This window comes from Ciconia boyciana, chromosome 1 (genome assembly GCF_034638445.1).
Source record: "Ciconia boyciana chromosome 1, ASM3463844v1, whole genome shotgun sequence".
Taxonomy (NCBI): domain Eukaryota; kingdom Metazoa; phylum Chordata; class Aves; order Ciconiiformes; family Ciconiidae; genus Ciconia; species Ciconia boyciana.
Window position 1 is genome coordinate 66,885,307 of NC_132934.1, and position 18,406 is coordinate 66,903,712.

Below are 18,406 nucleotides of genomic sequence, written 5' to 3' on the forward strand. Positions count from 1 at the left end.
AAATATGACCAATAAAAACCTTTCTACTAACACTAGAAAAAAAGAGTGCTTTAAAGTGTTGCTCTACCATTGTCCTCAATAACCACATCTCATACATCTCAAAATTAGGAGCCAAAGAATAAAAAATGTTTTTCAATTTCTGGGTTACCACATTTCTTCAGGAATAGCATTTAATTCCTCCCTCCGTGACTTGTCTATAGATATGAGACATCAGTCATTTGGATGTATGGTTTACTTGTACCATAAGGTGAAGACAAAAAATCTCTTACTTGCAGCCCCTAACAAAAGAGGGCCCTGATAAAATTCAGAGCCTCTAGATGATACTGTCTGCAATAACAACTTCAATAAACACTGGTGTTGTGCTCCTGTGTCAACAGTTTAAGCGTATTTATGCCTCCACCTACATATACAACATGTTCTTTTACTACAGTGACCAAAATGCTAATGCATGGAAAAACAACCATACCTGAGGCAACTGAATAAGCGTGTTACTCAAAGCAGTGATTGCAGCTTACTGAAATTAGCTCTGCTTCATTCCTTTCATTCCAAACCTTGCTAACAAGTCACATTACATTGTTGCTCTTTTTAGCATTGCATCTGATAAGACCATTTGAATATGTCTTCCTACATCTTTCCTGGCTGTCTCCCCAGTGCCCAGATGACTCAAGAACTGACAGATGCAGAGCACAACCTTTGTTCCAGTAACTGGTTATGTGCATCTCTGAGCCTAAAAAGAAGAAGAAAGGAAAAAAAAAATAAAAAATCACACTTTTAAAGTATTACACTTGATTACTAAAGAGAGAGACTAGGACTGGTGGGATAGAACAAAGCACAGCGACCTGGAAAACAAAGAAATGAGGACAAGAGAGCAAGGCTTAGGCCCAGGCAATTGCCTAGGGCAGGAGGTACTCAGGCAGCAAACAGTCCAATACATGGACAGGCCATGCTGTTACTTCATTAACGCTGAAATGCAACATTACCAACTTTGCCCATGCTTCCCTGCTGCTCAGTTTTGCCTGCTTTGCCAGCAAGCCTTGAGCCAGCTGTGATAAACTGTGTAAGAAGAGAGCACTCAAGGGAATGTTATCCACAAGATATTGACTGGCTAGGACATTATGGGCTTTACCACCTTCCCCTAGAACTTGCTGCCCCCCAACCCCATTTCACAGTGTGCAGCTGGTGCTGCCGAGTACAAGGGATCTGTAGGGAGATGGAAAATCTAGACTGACCCTGTCTCCTCCATTCTTGCTCACTGAAAAGTATCTTCCCAATGGAACTGTGCAACTCCCTTACCTGCAGTGCGACGAGGAGCCCACTAACAAGTAAAACAGGCCTGGACCCCACTGGGGAATCTCCACAGAGGTGATCATAGTCAGGCCTGTTAAAAACCTTATCTCAGTTCCCTCTGTTCTTGCGTCAAAACCTTTTTACAGCATCACAAAGGACAGATGTCATGGTACACAAGGGCAGCCACGCACATACACAGCCCTTTCTCTTGGAGACTGCTCTATCTACTTCATATATCAGAGTATGATCTAACCCCACAACTTGTGCCTGGCAAAGCATCCAAAAATATCCCCTGGTTGAATGCACCCCAATGTAGATCTCTAGCAGTAGCATCCCACTCCCATCAGATCAAGCTCCATGTGGCAGTGACAGCACACAAAACTGCTCAACAGTCTGCGGCTCAAGCAGAGATTTTACCTGAGGGCTACATTGTCCAACATCAGCTGCCACCCTGGTATAGGTGGGTTAGATAACCAACACCTCCAGCTGCAGGAAGAAACAAATTGAGGAAAGATTGATGGAATGAACATTGCTTTATCACCCAGGTATGGGTGCAAGTTAGTCCTGTCCTACTACAAAACAAAAAAGCCGTATGCCTGAGGAGCCACTGTTACCTGCAGCTTCAGGACCCGCCTGAATTCCTGCAGCCCTTGGCTCTCTTGAGACATAAAGCAAAGCTCATATGGCAGTTTCGATATGACATTTCTCAAGTCAGGACGTTTAGTCAGCTCTAGCCTATGGCCTGGATTTCCAAAACCAGCAATTGCACACTCACCTCATCAAAGTGAATGAAGGTTTGTGACGTTCCAATGAGGATCATTGTCACCTTGTGTGTGTGTGCATGTGTGTGTGTTTCCTTTCCTCAGACAATTTGCCACTCCCTTGAACTCTGTCTAGGTCAGGTAGAGAGTCCCAATCACGGTTCTTACTGCTTTTATTGCCACAGCTCTCTCGGGCAGAGAACGGCTACCAAACTCATTTTACCAATGCAAAAGTAGCACTTTTCCCCTAGGCGCCTCTGAAAAAAATCTTTACTTTAAATTATCCTACAGGACAAAACAGAGGATCTTCTTTTTCTCTGCTTCCAAAAATGATGCTAGGATGAAAGAAATGTGTCTGCTACTGTGAGAAAATACAGGATACCAGTGCCTGGTGCAAAAGACAGATGGCCTGAACTTCAGTTCTCTCTCCTATGACAAACAAAAGTGCAATAAAATACCCATCTCAGATTTTTAGGAAGAGAGTTAACTCCTCCCTGGGAGTCTCCGCAAGCCTGCTTCGGGAGTTTTACCTTCCTCGGGGCAGCGAGAGGGAGCAGCCTGGCCCTGCCGTTCCAGCAAGAGGACACGCGGTGGCAGTGTGGCCTCTCGCTCCGCGCAGGGGTTTTGCTGCCCGGGAACAATCGCTTCCCTTTCCCTCGGCGGGCTGAGCCAAATGAAACCAGAAGGAAGAGGAGAGATGCAGAAGCAGTCCGGCTATTCCTGACTGACCTGCACTTGCGTATAACACCTTCAACCATGGCATCCAAAATAAAAAAGGGAAAAAAAAAAACCAAAACACCAAACCCTGAGTGAACGGCACTTCGTTTTTCATGTGGTTCTAGAGATACGCACAGGAATAATGTTGTGTGTATTTAAGATGAAGCCCTTGTTGTCGAACTGTTTCACATTTAAACTGAACACCTCAATGTTCCTACTTACACCCGTTTCCTCCAAGGTTCCTGCAGCTGAAAACAATCTGTTTCCAGCTTGTTCTGTAAGCCCTAACGCAGAGAGGGGTGGGGGGAAGGGAAAGAAGAGTGAAAGGACCAACTACCATAACTTTAATATTAATATTATTTGTGGGGAACTTCTGATGGAGAAAGGTTACTAGGCCAAGCACATCTGGTCAGAGTAAGAAATAAATCTTATACAGAAATATTTGGTTTTCTGATCTGCTTGACTCCATCAGACAGTGGACAGAAAGCAAGCGTTTTTGTATGCGATTCCTCATCCTTCAGTCACGATATGCATCATAATTAAATCTCTTTTTCAAAAATCTGATGAGCAATCATCCATCACAAGTTGCGATTCTTTCAGGGATAATCCCAGCTATGTTGCTTTGCATCTGCAAATGGCACTGGTAAAGTATTTCCCTCTCAAAAGACTTGGGTTTGGTTTGTTGTTTTGGGTTTTTTTGCAGTTCAGTCAAGAAGAGGTGTTAATCCAACATAAATCAACTTCAAGGAATTGCTGTTGATGGGGCAATCAGTTACATGATATTTTCTTCAGGTAAGGAAAAGCCTTAATTCATTTCTGTTTCAGATCTTGGCTAAGCATTGTCTGAATTGCTGTGCAGGCAAAATTCTTTCTCTCTCCCCTCCCAGCCCCCCCCAAACTTTCCAGTCAGCATTCCTAGTTACAAGGAGAGAAATCTATCTCAGAAATCTCATTAAATATTTTAAAGCCCAGAGCAAACTGCCATTTCTTTTGCCAGGGATCTCACAAGCACAAATAAATGCACATACTTGCAAAATAAAGTTAATAACAATTCAACGGTTCTTCCAACAGAGGCAATGCCAACGTGCCAAGAGCTTGTAAACCTGTATGTGGTGTCAGTGGCAGCTGAGGACACCCTCTGCGAGAGTATTTTCTAAATCCTGAACCCATTTCAGGTGTATTTTGTGCATGAAACCAAACTGGTTTCAACTATAAAAACTATCCAGAATTCATGTTTGTGCTGGAGTTTGGGAATGGAGAAGAGGGCAGGGAAAAGGAGGAGGGGAGGAAATGTTTCACATTTTTTAGACTATTTTCTAATCTCCTCAGTAGTCCTCACTCATACGTGCCGAGAATGTAGTATCTATTGTTTACTGGAAATGCTTTTGTGACTGTCTGTATGTCAGCAAAAGGGTCTAACATAGTTTCTAACATAGTTTACATTCCTTCCTAGCTGTGATGTGTCTTCCCCATTGTTTTTCCTGCCTTATCCTGCCCATTCTTCCATTTTTTTTTACCCTTCCACTTTTCTGTTACATTTTTCCCCTGCCCATCGTAATTCTGCCACATACCTCCAACTTTCTCCTCTCCACAAATTCCTGCTCCTCTTTCCCAGCTGGTACCCCACAGCTCATCTCCAACCCTTCTGCTCCCATGCATAACCTTTCCCCATTTATAAGGAAGGAGTGTGTCACTCCATTTCTCTTAACCAGTGAAACTATTCTCGCGTATCATTAACGTGACCTCTCCTGTGATACGCCACATGAGAACAAAAGGGGATGACATTAGCCAGACCAAGTGAGAGAAAGACCAGAGCTCCCTCCCCCTCTTAAAGAAACAAATGGAAGAGAGACAAAGAGTAAATCAGGGGCAAAAGATTGTGGACTCCTCAGCATGGAGCCAGTTCCTCCCCTCATCCAGAGTTTTCTGAGAATAAAGAAGGTGGCCCAATTTCTTATGTTACAGTATACCCCAAGAAAAGGATCGCCCCAGTTTCTCCCCAGCCAGCCTGTACCCTCACTGCTGTCTGAAGTTCTGGTAAAAAACAAGCTACACCAGCTCATTTTGAGTGCCAGCGTGCCTCTGAAATAGCAACACATGAAGTTAAAAGCCACATTAACTTTCGTTTGCTTTTAAGAAACATTAGCTTTTCTGTTAAGATACCTACATTTAGTTTGCTGGGGATTTTTTTTTTAAATCATGCAACCGTGGATCATCTACTTTTTCTAATGCCTGCACTTCTCTATCCCCAAGACATCGCATGTTCCCTTTTTCCTCCTCCTTTCCACCCACCTTGAGTAGTGTTTGTTTAAACAGTAACTCCAAGCTGCGTCCTGAGTTAGCACGAGAACTTCAGCCTTCCTCCAGCTCGCATCCACGGAGCCCTATTTCAGGGTGTCAGAAGCCACTTCCCATGGCGCAGGCAGGCACAGACCTTTGCAGGGGCAGAACCAGCCGGGGTTTTCTTCAGCCTCCGCGCAATTCCCTCACCACCTCTTCACAACGAAACGGAGAGAAGGCGGCTTCAATTCACCTCTCTGCAAATCCTCAGGAGAGCCTGAAAAACCCAGAGGGCAGGAAAACCTCCCAAACCAGCAGCCCTACAGCCCCCTAACACAACCCCGCCTGAAACTTTGATCTTCACAAACGGGGCCCACTGTATTTAAAGCAGTTTCACATCTTGTATTTTAGGTTGAAACTTACGTACGCGTGCACAAAATACAGCCATGTGTAAAATATAGAAGTATCTTAAATCTGTAACATAATGCAAAGCATCTACACGGGACGATGCAGGAGGACAGTATATATTTATATGTTTACAACGCGAGCGTGTGTTTGCTCCCGCGGGGGGTACGTGTGCCACAGGAACCCGGTCTCCCGGCGGGTGCGGGACAAGGCGGCACAGCTGCCCCCGGGGCGTCCCACCCCGCCTGCGCAGCCCCTGCTGTCCCGGCGGGCTGCTGGCCGGGCCGGGCCCCGCGGCCCCGCTGCCCCGCGGGAAGGACGGGGACAGGCGGCGGCTCCCTGCGGCGGCGGCGGCGGCCGCGCCCCGCTGGCGAGGGCTGGGCTGGGTCGGGCCGGGCTGCGGCGGCCCCTTCACCCCGGCGGAAGGGAAGAGGAGGGGACGGGGAGAGGAGGGGGCGGCCCGGCCCGGCCCGGCCCCGGCCTGCCCCGGGCGGCCGCGGCGGGGCCGGGGCGCGGGCCGTGGGCCGTGCCTGGCACCTGCGCGGCGGGCGGGGCAGAGCCCGGGGCGGTGCTGGGCTCTGGGCGCGGCCCGGCCCGGCCCGGCCCTCGGCGGCTGAGCCCCGGCGCTGCGGAGGCGGAGGCGACGGCGGCGCAACAGGTTATCGGCGCGAAGCGGAGCGGCGCCCGACTGTGCCCATGGCCGGCCGCGGCCTCGCCGCCGAGCAGGGCTACATCCGCACCGTGCTGGGCCAGCAGATCCTGGGGGAGCTGGACAGCTCCAGCCTGGCGCTGCCCTCCGAGGCCAGGCTCAAGCTCTCGGGCGGCCGGGCCGGGGAGGAGAAGGCGCTGCGGATCCACCGGCAGGTCCAGCAGACGCTGGCCAGGAAGAGCCGGGGCTCGCTGCACAACGGTGAGTGCTCGCCCCGGCCCCGGCCCCGGCCCCGGCCCCGGCCCCGCGCCGCTCGGTGCTGTCTGGTGGCTGTCGGTGGCGGTTTCGGCGGCGGCGGCGGGAGCACGGGAAGGGGCCGGGGGGCGGCAGCCCCGGGGTGAGACCCGAGCTGGCCCCGGGCGGCCGCAGCCGTCTCGGCGGCTTCCCCGGCCCTGGGAGGTGCGGGCTGCTCGGGGCAGCCGCGGTACCGGGCATTGGCCTTTACCAGGTCTGACAGAAAATCGTGGCCCTGTCGCGTCTTCTCTTTCTTTTTTCCCACCCCAGTGAGTCAGAAGTTTCTCCTTCCCAACCGCCGTAACTTGGGTGAGCGGCGGGAGCTGCTCCCGGTTCTCCGCTGCCCGAGGGAAGAAGGGAGCCCAAGTTCTAATCCAGCAACAGCTTACTGTGCTTATTGTAATACCTTAGCTTTACCCACTGGCTCTATTTGCGAAATAAAATGGGAAGAAACATAGGAAATGTCTTTCCTTGTTTCACCTGGAAATAAACAACAACAAAAAAAGAACTAAAGGAGGTCTGGAAAAGTAACTCTAGGAAAGGCGTGAATGGGAAACATGGAAAGATAACGCTACCAGACACTATTTACCCTGTTCTTTGACGTGCATGGTACAAATTGACATCAATCAATCCTTGCTTCTAAGATCTTACAGCCAGAAGGCCAGATCCGTCCGTAAGGTCCGCACAGTCGTGCCTTTTGCCCCAGCCAGGGTCTGACTGCAGCGTCAGGCACCCACAGGGTGACTTTGTCAGGTGCTGAGGGTTAAAGGCAAGCTGCTTGAGGGGTATAGTCTTAACTATTAATGGCGAAGAGATGTGTTGTTTTCAAAGTGAATAAAAAAAAAAAAAGCAACCCTTACCATGAAAACTTCAATGCTGTTTTTGAATAGGAAGATATGGCTTGACTTACAGGCTATATATCCTGTTGCTCGGTTGTCATTAAAGAAGCTGTCGCCTTTCATTTGCAAGAAGCTGTGAGCCAAAAGTTTTTGAATTTATAACTATACTTCACTCATCTGTCTTGTCAGCCAGGGGAATGTTTCCTCGTACTTCATCTGGGTTCTATCTAAAAAATGCCTCACGGCGAAAAACACATACAATGCAGACACGGACATACTCTGCTCAGAAAAATGGGGTACGCACATCGCATAAACAGGTACCCACAGCTGTGCAATGTGCAGCTACACATGCAAGTCCTTAGCTTGGCTGCTCTCATTTAGATAAGGTTTCTAAACACTTTTAGAGTAACTTAATTTCTTTTTGTCTCAGCAGAGAGCCCAGGAAAAGCTTTTTAAGCAATAGTTAATAAATGATATGGTGTCATGAACCTGAGATCACGTCTCTAAACCATGCATAAAACACTATGAAGACAAAGTTCCCATCCTCCTAACTCGTCTTAACTTCTCTGGAATATATTAACAGACCTGATGGATTTGGGGATAGTTGTCTTGGTTTGCTTTGTTTTTTAAAGGTCAAGTATTTGAGCCCTTTGCATTTCTGAGACACCAACACTTTTAAGCTTCAGGATCAGGAGTGGCAAATGACATGTCTGTTACATGTGTTGTTCATGCATAAAATGAACTTTGCTTCTTTCAAATGTATTATTTTGCCCAACTCACCATGCATTTTTAGTCCCACTGCAAAACTCAGAAAAAAAAAAACCAGAACTGGAATGTATTCCATGTATTTATACATAAATATATATATATAAAATATAGATGTATATGTATATCTATGTATCTATATCTTGAATATATACAATATAAATCAAATGCCTATGATGCATTTAACATGTTGACTTTCCTGAAAAATATACATATATATGCATGTGTATCCCAATGTGCTTTCTATATAGACTTGCTCAAAATTAGACTGCGCTTTGAGAAACATTTGACTTCTTATATGTGGGGTACTTTTTAAAAATATGCACTCTTTTACATGCAAAAAACTCGTGCTTTCTCTGATTACAACAATTTTTTAGATACATCCACCAAGGGTCCCATATTGTTTGCAGTTGCAGGGAAGACAGTGCAAAGATTGAGAAGGAGCAGGCCCCTGTGATATAACTGTCCTATCTGTAGGAGCATTTCAGACTCTGTTCAGCAAGGTACTTAGCACATACCTAACCAGAGTATTCACATACATGCCTAAAATTAGCCAAGCACATAACCACTGGGTATGAAAAATCAGTGGTAGTAAAGATCTTACCCAGTATCATCTGTGCACACCCATTTTCCACTGGAACTGGAAGCTCTGAAGCTGCAAGAAGTACTGTCAGGCAGCATAATTTCTCCTTAAAGTTTCAAATTAAAGGTGTTTGCTTAGCCTTCAGCATTACCTTTAAATGGGAAAACATCTTTTTGCCTCCTACCCCCATATTGTTTTCTGTTTTATGCCCTTTTCCCCCCTTTTTGAGGGTGTATTTCTTCTTTTTTATAATAGAAATTAAGGTCATCCTCAGATTTGAGGATTCCAGCAGCTGACAGATCGTTGAAGTCACATTACTGCCCCAACTCCTTTCAAGACTTTTTCAAACATTATTAATAGTTTTTCAAGCAGTAGTTGAATAACAGCTGCAACTTTTCCAGTTCATCAGTTGCTGAACCTTTATAAATTAAAGATTAAGCTGCCCTGAAAAATTTTGAACAACTAAAGCAGCCGTATCAAATTTCTGAATGCTATTTAAAGATGGAAAAGGATAGTTCAGCCTTATCAAAGAAAAATGGCATTCAGAATCATATATCTTAATGTCTGGTGTTTTTCAGCTCACATGCGATGCAACAGTATTGATTATTTTATGTACACTTTAGGAGTCTATTAAACTTTATTCTGTTTATGAGTCCACTTGCCTCTGATCTTGTTCTGTTTGGATTTTGACTGGCTTTTTAAATTCATTTGTGGTATTTCTGTTGCTTTAGTATAATCTCGGGACTGAAGTCTGCTTTCCTGTACATTCTGTACATCCTTATCAGTTCCATTGTAAAAAATGAGGGCAGAACTGAGTAATATATCATACAAAACCAAACGGCCTGATGAGCTGCTGTCTGTGCAGAGATTCTTTCTGTAGCACAGGGTTTTATAAACACAGTGTGTTTATAAAAAAAGCGAATTAAAACTTAGGTGATTTCCAAATCAGCAGCATCAGATACAAGATGGTTACAGAGCCTTATTTATTCTTCATTTCTCATTTCTAAAATTCTTACTAGTATTTTTTGTTAAACTTGCTTTTAGGGGTTTGGGGGAGTTTTTTATCCTCAGCCTTCTATTTTGCAGAATTCTGATGGTGTTAACTGCTTTGTAGTGATTTTCTGGTTATATTTTTGTGGGAAAAGGATGTAGAAAAAATTCCTTGTTGCTGACTTCCACTTTTTGTTGGTTTCATTAAATTCCTCACATCTGCTTCCTGAGCCAGAAGAAATCTTTTTCTTAAATTTGAGCACTTGTGTAAATGTACTGACCAGCACAAAGTGAAAAATGTTAGAAAAACTCCTTTGGGACCAGGTGCGTACTGGTAGAGTGATGAAGGAGCATGATCAAAAATAAGGCTCTTTGATCTCTAGATGAAGCGATTCAGTGAAGTTTTTGATATGCCATTCTTAAATGTCACCGTCTCAGTCCATGGTGAGTGGTGGAGTATAAAAAAGGATTAAAAGGTGACAGTCCGGGAACACTTAGGAGTCTCTGTTGAGGATATAATCACCCACCTGCCCTGAGCAAGAGTGGACAAAGGATACTCAGCAGGTGGGCACTCAGGATGCGTGAAAATATTGCAGTCCTTAATAGACTTCTGTGTACAGGGTACAGCTACATTGATGCCTGGAGTGGGGGGTTTAAAGCCAAAATTTGGCTTTCATGGTAACGATGCAAATATAAAAGCGCTGAACAAGACTCATAGCTGAGAGTTAACGCTGTACATGATTTAAGGGGAATTTGATACACCTAACTCCTTAATGGAGAATAATTGTCTTTTTCATATATTGTATATCTTAGAGATGCGTCTTGTTGTTGTTGCTTTTGAAAGCCAAGCAAACAGGAGATTGATCTGCCTGCAGCCATAGGCAGTGATTGCTGGGGAGGAACTGCTGAGGCCTTTGGAGATGTTGGACCGGTCACGTCCCGGGGAACAAAGGGACCTTGAGAAGAGCCTCTGTGAAGACAGATGGGATTTTTGCTCAGTCATCTGTACAGTCTCCCTCCTGATAGTGTAATTATTTTTTCAGGTCTCGAAATTTTGTCATAACTGTTGCGATATCAGGTGATTTTTGTACAGCTTTTATTTTAGGCATGGAGAAGAGCGAAGGGGTTCAGTTTTCCTCCTCCACCGACCGCATCCAAAGCGTTCCTGAGCTGCTTTAGTTCATACTGACAGGGGAGAGGGGAGACTGTGATAAACAGTTCCACTCAATTGCCCACACATGGGTGTCTGCTGCTGTCTGAGATGCCTGAGCTTTCCAAAATATCCTCATGGGTTGACAGACATGACATGGGGCCTGTAGGAAACCCATCCTTTTCTTGACTGGCTGCTGGAAATCAAGTGTGGTATCCTACAGCCTCTCAAATAGAATTTGGCCCCTATGGATGAGTAACTGAATCGTGTGCATATTTTCTGAAGAGAGAGTTTTTGTGAGACTTAAAACACTGTGTCTCACAGTTAGAAAATATTAATCCTAACAGTAAATGAACCCATAATACAAAATTTTTTAAAAAGATCATTCATGGCTTTTTTTCTTTTTTTTTTTTTTTAAAACCAGTGCACTGAGTGTATAAAGACTGCCTAATGATTTCTAAATATATGTCATACTGAGCAAATCTGAGAGGTGGGAAAGACATGTAGGTTTTTGTAGTATGGTGAAAATAAGCTGAAGGAAGCCTCGCTGGCAGAGGCAAGTTTTGATCAGATCACCTATTCTGCATCTCATAACTAATGGAAAGACACAGCACTTCAGTTACCACTTTTTCCTTTAACACACTGGCTTTTGGCAGTGTGTTAACAGTAAACAGCACACAGTAAAAAGACACACATTTTATGTCTACCTAATAAATCTACAGGTAAAATGCTGGCAAAATAGTTTACTGATGTGGTAAGAACAAGCAAGAGATACTGTAAATGCAAAGTGAAATTCCATAAGCTAACATATACTGTGTCTATCTCTGAAAGAGAAAAATGTTTACTGACGGATAGTTTCACAGAGAGACTGAAGGTTAAAAAAAGAGGACTACTTGAAGATAACAGTGTTACAATTTCTGATTGACTGTACTTTGCTTTTGCAAAGAGGGAGCTGTTAGATATGTAGTTTATCTTCAACTAGTTCATGGACAGCCTTGTTATTTTTAATTTATCCTCATTTTTTTTTAATTTGTTTAATAAAGACAGGGAGTTCAGAGTTACCTAAAACGTGCACAAATTACTTGCTCAAAGGATCTTTATGCCCTAAGTAGATAAATAACTGAGAGTAATTTCTCACTAAGTAAAGTGAACTGGGCAAAAAATACTAACTATAAAGAAACAGAAATGTATATGTATTTTTATTTAAAGACTTATTATATGAAAGTACTTTAATATGCAGCAATAAATAAAGTGAATCTTTAAAAAGCAGGCAGAGGCAATAGGCTAAGATGGAGTCTTATTGGGCACCTGAAGGAGTACATTGATATGGGAATTATATCACACAAATGAGAGATTTATATGAATTTGTAGATTTTGGATGTCGGCATACATTGGCAGGAATTTTTTGCAGTATAAAACAACAGTTTCCTCTTACTGCTTTCTCATGGACTTGGGTAACCCTTGAGCTATGGTAACCTTGTAATGTCACGAAGGAATTATTACAATCCAAATCATGAGTTTGACCAAGCTGCATCATTCCACGCTTGTGACGCGAAGTTACTGTGAACGTGTCTTAACAAATCACCTAATACACGTTTAAATGTCTCGCGTGGCCAAAATGAAAGAATTGGGAAGTATGATTAAATAAGCAAAATAACTGCAAAGTATGTTTGAATTAGGCCTCAAATTATTGTGGTCTGCTATTATATTGTATTATGTTATACTATATTATATTATAAACAAATTTGGATTTATCCAGGTAGCTATGTGCTAGTGAGACTCACTAATAAATTATTCTTGTTACATGAGTCTCTTGTTTATTTTCATCCTTGTCAAGCCCTTTACTAACTACGGACACTAAGGATCAAAGATACAGATGTACTGAAGTTCCTAGGGATACCCACATGCACCTAATGAAGCCCAGAGTCTAACTGCACGAACTGAAAGCCTCAGCTATTTAGCACACATACATAGGTGCTTCAAAAATCCCAGCAGACTTGCTTGCATGTTTTTGGCACCTGAATTCCCATGGGCATATGACTCCTACTATTTTTGCAAGTGGAGAATTCGTCAGTTTGACCAAGTTAATGATTGGTTCTTTAGATTTCTTTTCTGTAGTATCTCAGGTAATACCTGCTGTTTTGAAAATTCATGGCCAATTACCTTCTTTATTGACCACTCTTATCTGCTCAGCCTAAACTTCTGCAGCACACACTGGCCCCATTTATGACCGATTTGAGGTATATCTTGCTTTCAACTTCTGTTTCACCTCTTTAAACATGTCTGTGTTATAACCTCTGTTATTTATATTCCTATGTGCAGATTCTCATAGTAACACGGAAATCTCATGAACAATTATTTCAGCAGTATCTGTTGCTTTAAAAAAATTATTAATAGAAACACTTTTTCTTTGAAAATTTTATCAGTGAAAGAGAAACAGCCTGAAGTTTTTGGTTGGATTGTTTGCTTTTAATTAAAAGAAGAATGCAGTTTTAATGAAAGAAATAAACACAGTGCACTGTTCTATTTTCAAAGCTGGGTCGTGGAAAAAAAGAATTAGAGCAGATACACTGTGGATCTTCTACATTATTTGTAGGATTGGTGAACTTTTCAGGTGCAGATTTGAAGTGTTGTTAAACAACCCTACTTTACAGCATCATATGCCGTGTGCCTCCATAAGCCATGGAATTTGTTTGTGGACTCTTCGTCCTCTTTGGGTAAAGCACTGAGAAGATTAGTGAAGCATTACTTGCTCCAATATATTATCATTAAACTAGCACCTAAGGGAGAAGAAACATCAGCAGTTGAGGTAGACAACTACGAAATAAACAGTCTATACTCACTGTATGCTATTTATTTACGGTGGTACATTGTGAAATTGCATCTCTAGGGTGCACAGTAACAGGTATACACATCAACCCCTGTTTCTCATCTACAATCTACAGCTGCAATATTTTAATTTCTTGTGTACTGTGCATGTTATAGTCAGCCTCTAATGTAAACCGTGCATATATATTCAAAATGGTTACAGTGGAAAATAAGTGTTCTTAGTAGCTGTTCAGTGATGCCATTTCTCAGTACTTAATAATCTGTCTTTATCTGGGATATTTAAAATGTCAGCTTGCTATGTTAAAACTTTTTTCATTAAATCACTACATGAGCAGTAAGACTTCTAAAAGTTAAAAATATGTCTTACGTAAAATAAATAGGAAACTGAAAAAATGCCTTGTGTCCTCAGAAGGCTTTGCTTAGCCATGTTTTGAATGTGATACAATGAATGCAAACCTCTTTCCATCATTTACCTGTCTGATTTTCAGTTTATATATATATTAATGGCAGTGCAGACTGGGACATTTCCCTAGTACTGTAAATCATCCTTTATAACAATATCATGTTTTGTTAAAATCTTACTAATATTAGTCTTTGGTTACAGGCAGTTTGCACCGTGCGTCCAGTGTTCCAGAGCGTGTCTATAACATGGGGGTGACTGAAAATGATTTTGCGCCAAGCACTCCCTATGGTTTCTCATATTATCAGTCAAACAAGGTGAGGAAAAGAAGACAACAAATAGAAATAAATATAAGATCACATGCATAGTTTATCCATTTTGTTACCACAAATAATAGCATGTAGATGGCGTTTCAAGGTTTGCTTGCTCGCTTGTTTGCTTTTTAAAGCCTGATTTCTAGAAAAGGAGGTTTTTACAAATGAGATTTGTTAAGGTTTTTCCCCCTTCTGGTGACTTCTGAGCCCAATGGCTAAATTCAGCTCAGTTGTACAGACAGGCTTTCTGCAGTCCTATTGGTTTTGCGAGAATTGGCATCAGGGTAGAAAATGAAAAACCGTATTAACACTCCACTAAGGCAGAGGCTGTGACAAGTCAGATCTTTCTCCGTCCCACCAGGCAGCAGGTCAGTCAGCACATCGGTAGCTCAAAGCGGCCAGAGACCATGCTGCCACTCACCCAGCCCAACAGCTGGAGGTTGCTAGAGGAAGTCCAGCAATCCCACAGGGTAACGAATGACATGGGTAGGAGCTGTGAATGTGGTGAAAGAGGTTAGGGAATTAAGCATCCAAAACCACAGGAAAACAGATTGCTTTAATTTCACGATGGCAGGTAGAGTGTTCCTTATCATTTCAAATAATCCTGTTGTAACCTGTTTTAGCATTACAAGAATATCAGCAGTACCGTCTTTGCAATACAACGGTGTTTCTAAACTGTCTAATCATAAATTCACTTGTTATTTTGACCAACTTTTCTTGGATTCATGGCCTGAATGCTAAGATAAATAACTGGTTTTGTGCAGGGTTTGTGACACAGCCCATAGCTGGTATGAACCTATTTGAGGGAGCAACCATATGACTTGGAAATCAACACATAGCTCAATAGCAATGCTGCTGCATGATCAACATTAGTAAACTGAAACCAATTCAGCTTGGGAACAGAAATATTTATTTAATAAATAGCTGTATACATAGGGGCCAATTCTTTCTTAATTTTAGATTACTCAAGAATGGCTTATTCTCATTAAAGGAAATAGCCCAGCTTCTGACCAGTTAATGAAGCAGCTCTGGCTCTGTAGGGGTGGGGGTAGAACTATTTACTTAAATACATTTTCTTCTCTGTCCTCCTATCCTCTGTTCTCACCTATCATCCAGTCCATAATATTTGATGTGAATCTCTTCTTTCCAGAAGGCAGCAACAAGAGGAAAACTGGAGGTGACATAGGAACCACAAGAAAATACTACAATTTTCCAGGCAGGGGAAAAAAAAAGAATTTAAAAAAAAAAAAAAGATACTATTTGTCCTGTGTGAAAGCCAGAAAAAGCCACAAGGTCTGGTATTTCACAAAAGCATGAGTTTCCTTATCCCCAAACAAAAGATAAAGATATCCTTGCATAGCTTCTGTAGAATAAACATATATATCCAGTGATCCTTGCCTCAGCCTACTAGATTCAGCAACCTTTACTCCTTTTGTGAGTCAATTATCACCCTCAGTAACTCCTCAACAGTGAAATTAAGGGATTTCAGTCTGGTCATTATCTGCTAAGTGCTGTCCCTTCAATTAATAACTTGTGTGAGCTTCTCAGTTTACCTTAAAAAATGCCTTTAATATTACAAAACTTTAATACAACATGTAAATAGAATATATGGGACTTTGTTTTATGGCTGGATGCCACTATGCTTACTGATTTTATAAAAATTGGGCCATGACTCCTTTATTTCAAGGCCAGATACTCTCCCAAGTTGATTTAGTTCTGGAAGGTCTTGAATAGAGTATGATGTCTGATTTAGAGCATAAGAAAAAGGTAGAAAAACTGGAGAGGCCCCAAATGGCACCTAAACAGAAAGAATCTTGAAGACACATCCTACAAAGAAAGGTTGAAGGAAGTGGGTTTGTTGAGTTTAGAAAAAGAGAAACTTACAAAACAAGATGATGATCCATTACGGTCCATGCCCATTAGGGACAGGAAAAGAAAAATCATCTTAAATTGCAGGTGGAGAATTAGAGAAACCATTGAGATGGTGAAATGGTCATTTTGGTTTCCTTGGAATGTTATGTAATCTCCTTCATTTTTAAGAGGTTAGACAACAGGGAAGGGACTATCTCTTTTTGCTACATCCTACCACAAAGTGAACAGGAGGGCTAAATAACCTTATATTGATAAGGTTAATAGCAATATGCAGACACTTTAGTATAATACTTTAATATCTGACTGATTAATTTTCTTCTGTCTGTTGGACAGCCTTGAATTTAATTTTAGTAGCAGATGTGGGTGTTAATCACCAAGAAGTTTCAAACCAAAACTAAAATCTCCATTAATAAGCAGACTGTTTGCTACCAGGCATAATTGACTTACGCACCTATTTTGAGTTAATGACAGAAGACTAGATGCTTAGACTTTGTCTCCTAATGTTTAGACTGTACTTGTTCCTGCCTTCTTTAGGTGGATACAAAGGAGCGTTGCAGAATCCCATTTAATACACAATTTTGGTGATGTTGACCAGAACATGTTTGTTTTCTGATTCTGATAGCAGACCTTAGAATTTTTATCTTTACGTTTTTTGGTTTGGTTTCTTTGCTATTAATCCTAAATGCTATGATCTTACTGTGACTCCTGTTCTTTTATGCACCCTTGAACAGGTGGCCTCACCATCCCCTTATACAAATGGCTGGGGGACGAGGATTACTTATAAGACAATGGAAGAGAGAGCTCACAGACAGCCTCTGAAGAGACTAGAGGTTTCACCCCAACGAGGTCCTGAAAGATTGGCATATGTGTCCAGTGATTTTCACTACGATGGAGGGATTTCAACTGGATTCTCCATGAGGCATGGAGATAGCAGGAGATCCAGTGGGACTGTCCCACCAAGATATGCTCGGTCAGAGATTGTTGGTTACACTCTTCGTGATTCAGTGAACAGGGGACGCTCTTTTAAGAGACCCTCCCAGGTGGGTTCTATTAATGATGCTGTCCTTGATGGTGTCTACCCCAGCCCCACTGTACCTCTGTACCATCAAGCAGCCAACAGTCGCAGTATGACCAATCTTTTGGAGAAAGAGAACTACCTGACCTCAGGCAATGCGATGGGACAAGTGAGATCACCAGTTCCTTCCCGTTTGGGGTCTCAAAACAGGCAATCTTTAAGGTCCAGCTGGTACCAAACTGCTTTCAGAAACACACAGACCAGGAGGGAAGCTTCCCAGCCAGCTTCAGTAACCAGTGTCGCTGCAGAAACAGATGGGAAGAGGATGCCATTGACAGCTGCTGTGGCAGCAGCAGGGAGAAATGGTTTCCTGCAGAGCGCACAAGTCACCATCAATGGATCTCAGCTAGGGTAAGCACAATGCACAACCTGCTTTGGTTCTGGGGTGTCACAGCTGAAAGGGACCTGTTTGTTTAAAAAGAGAATGTAAACTGACAGCTTATGGTTCAGCAGCCAACACAGTGTATGAAATGTCAGTGCGGAGGATGCAGAAAGTAGATTTGCTTTTCAAAGTCCACGCCCAGTGCAACAGAGGAAAGGGAGAAAAAATGTGTGTGTATGTACATACTGCAGGGTCCACACCTCCTGCTCAGGTTTGGGACACCCTTTTGCCAAGAGTTAATCAATTTTATAAGGAGACATGAAGTAATCACTGAGCAATTTGCAACCTGAGTCACAATACACAGTAATGCATTGGCAAATTTTGTGCTCATAAGAGACCGGATGATTCAGCACTGGTTCTCACGAGAATAGGTCAGAAATCTACCAGTGAAGCAGCTTTTGGCAGATTGACAATTTCCAGTTAATAATCCTTCATGGTTCCAAGGAAACTTTTTAGTTTTTGATAAACTTCAGTTAAAACACAGGCAGAAATTTCTCTTAGCTCTTTAGCACCATCCATCCGTAGAACAAGTATAAACTGCTCTGAATCTCAGGACCTCAGAGCTTCTCACTACCATGAGATCCTACGTGCTCTGAGGACGCTATCTGAATTTGAAGCCCTGTTAGCTCCATGGCAGAAATTTCCAAAGCTGCCCCCAGACTTCAGGAAAATTGTTTAAAATCTTAGAAGCATTCTTTTTTTTTTTCCAAATTATTTTTTTTCCCCTTGAAATTTCCTTCCAGAGAAGATTTCAGAATGTCTAAAATGAGTTCCATTTTCAAAAGAGAAAATCTATCAGTTCTGAAGTTCCCCT

General features: G+C 42.6%; 1 protein-coding gene and 1 long non-coding RNA gene across 2 annotated transcripts in view; one reads left to right on the forward strand and one right to left on the reverse strand.

Annotated features, from left to right (window-relative positions):
• Nucleotides 1-472: 472 nt before the first annotated feature.
• On the reverse strand, nt 473-4,401 carry LOC140646197 (uncharacterized). The gene is made up of 3 exons (XR_012040361.1): nt 4,337-4,401; nt 1,705-1,773; nt 473-727 (listed from the first exon to the last, which is right to left on the reverse strand). It is a non-coding gene; the product is annotated as an uncharacterized lncRNA (long non-coding RNA).
• A 1,160-nt stretch (nt 4,402-5,561) lies between these two features.
• The window catches only part of PKP2 (plakophilin 2), a 46,977-nt gene continuing 34,132 nt past the window's right edge, over nt 5,562-18,406 (forward strand). The window contains 4 exon segments of the mRNA XM_072872316.1: nt 5,562-6,130; nt 6,133-6,360; nt 14,154-14,266; nt 16,867-17,561. Coding sequence (XP_072728417.1) covers nt 5,578-6,130; nt 6,133-6,360; nt 14,154-14,266; nt 16,867-17,561 — 1,589 coding nt within the window. The 5' untranslated portion in view covers nt 5,562-5,577.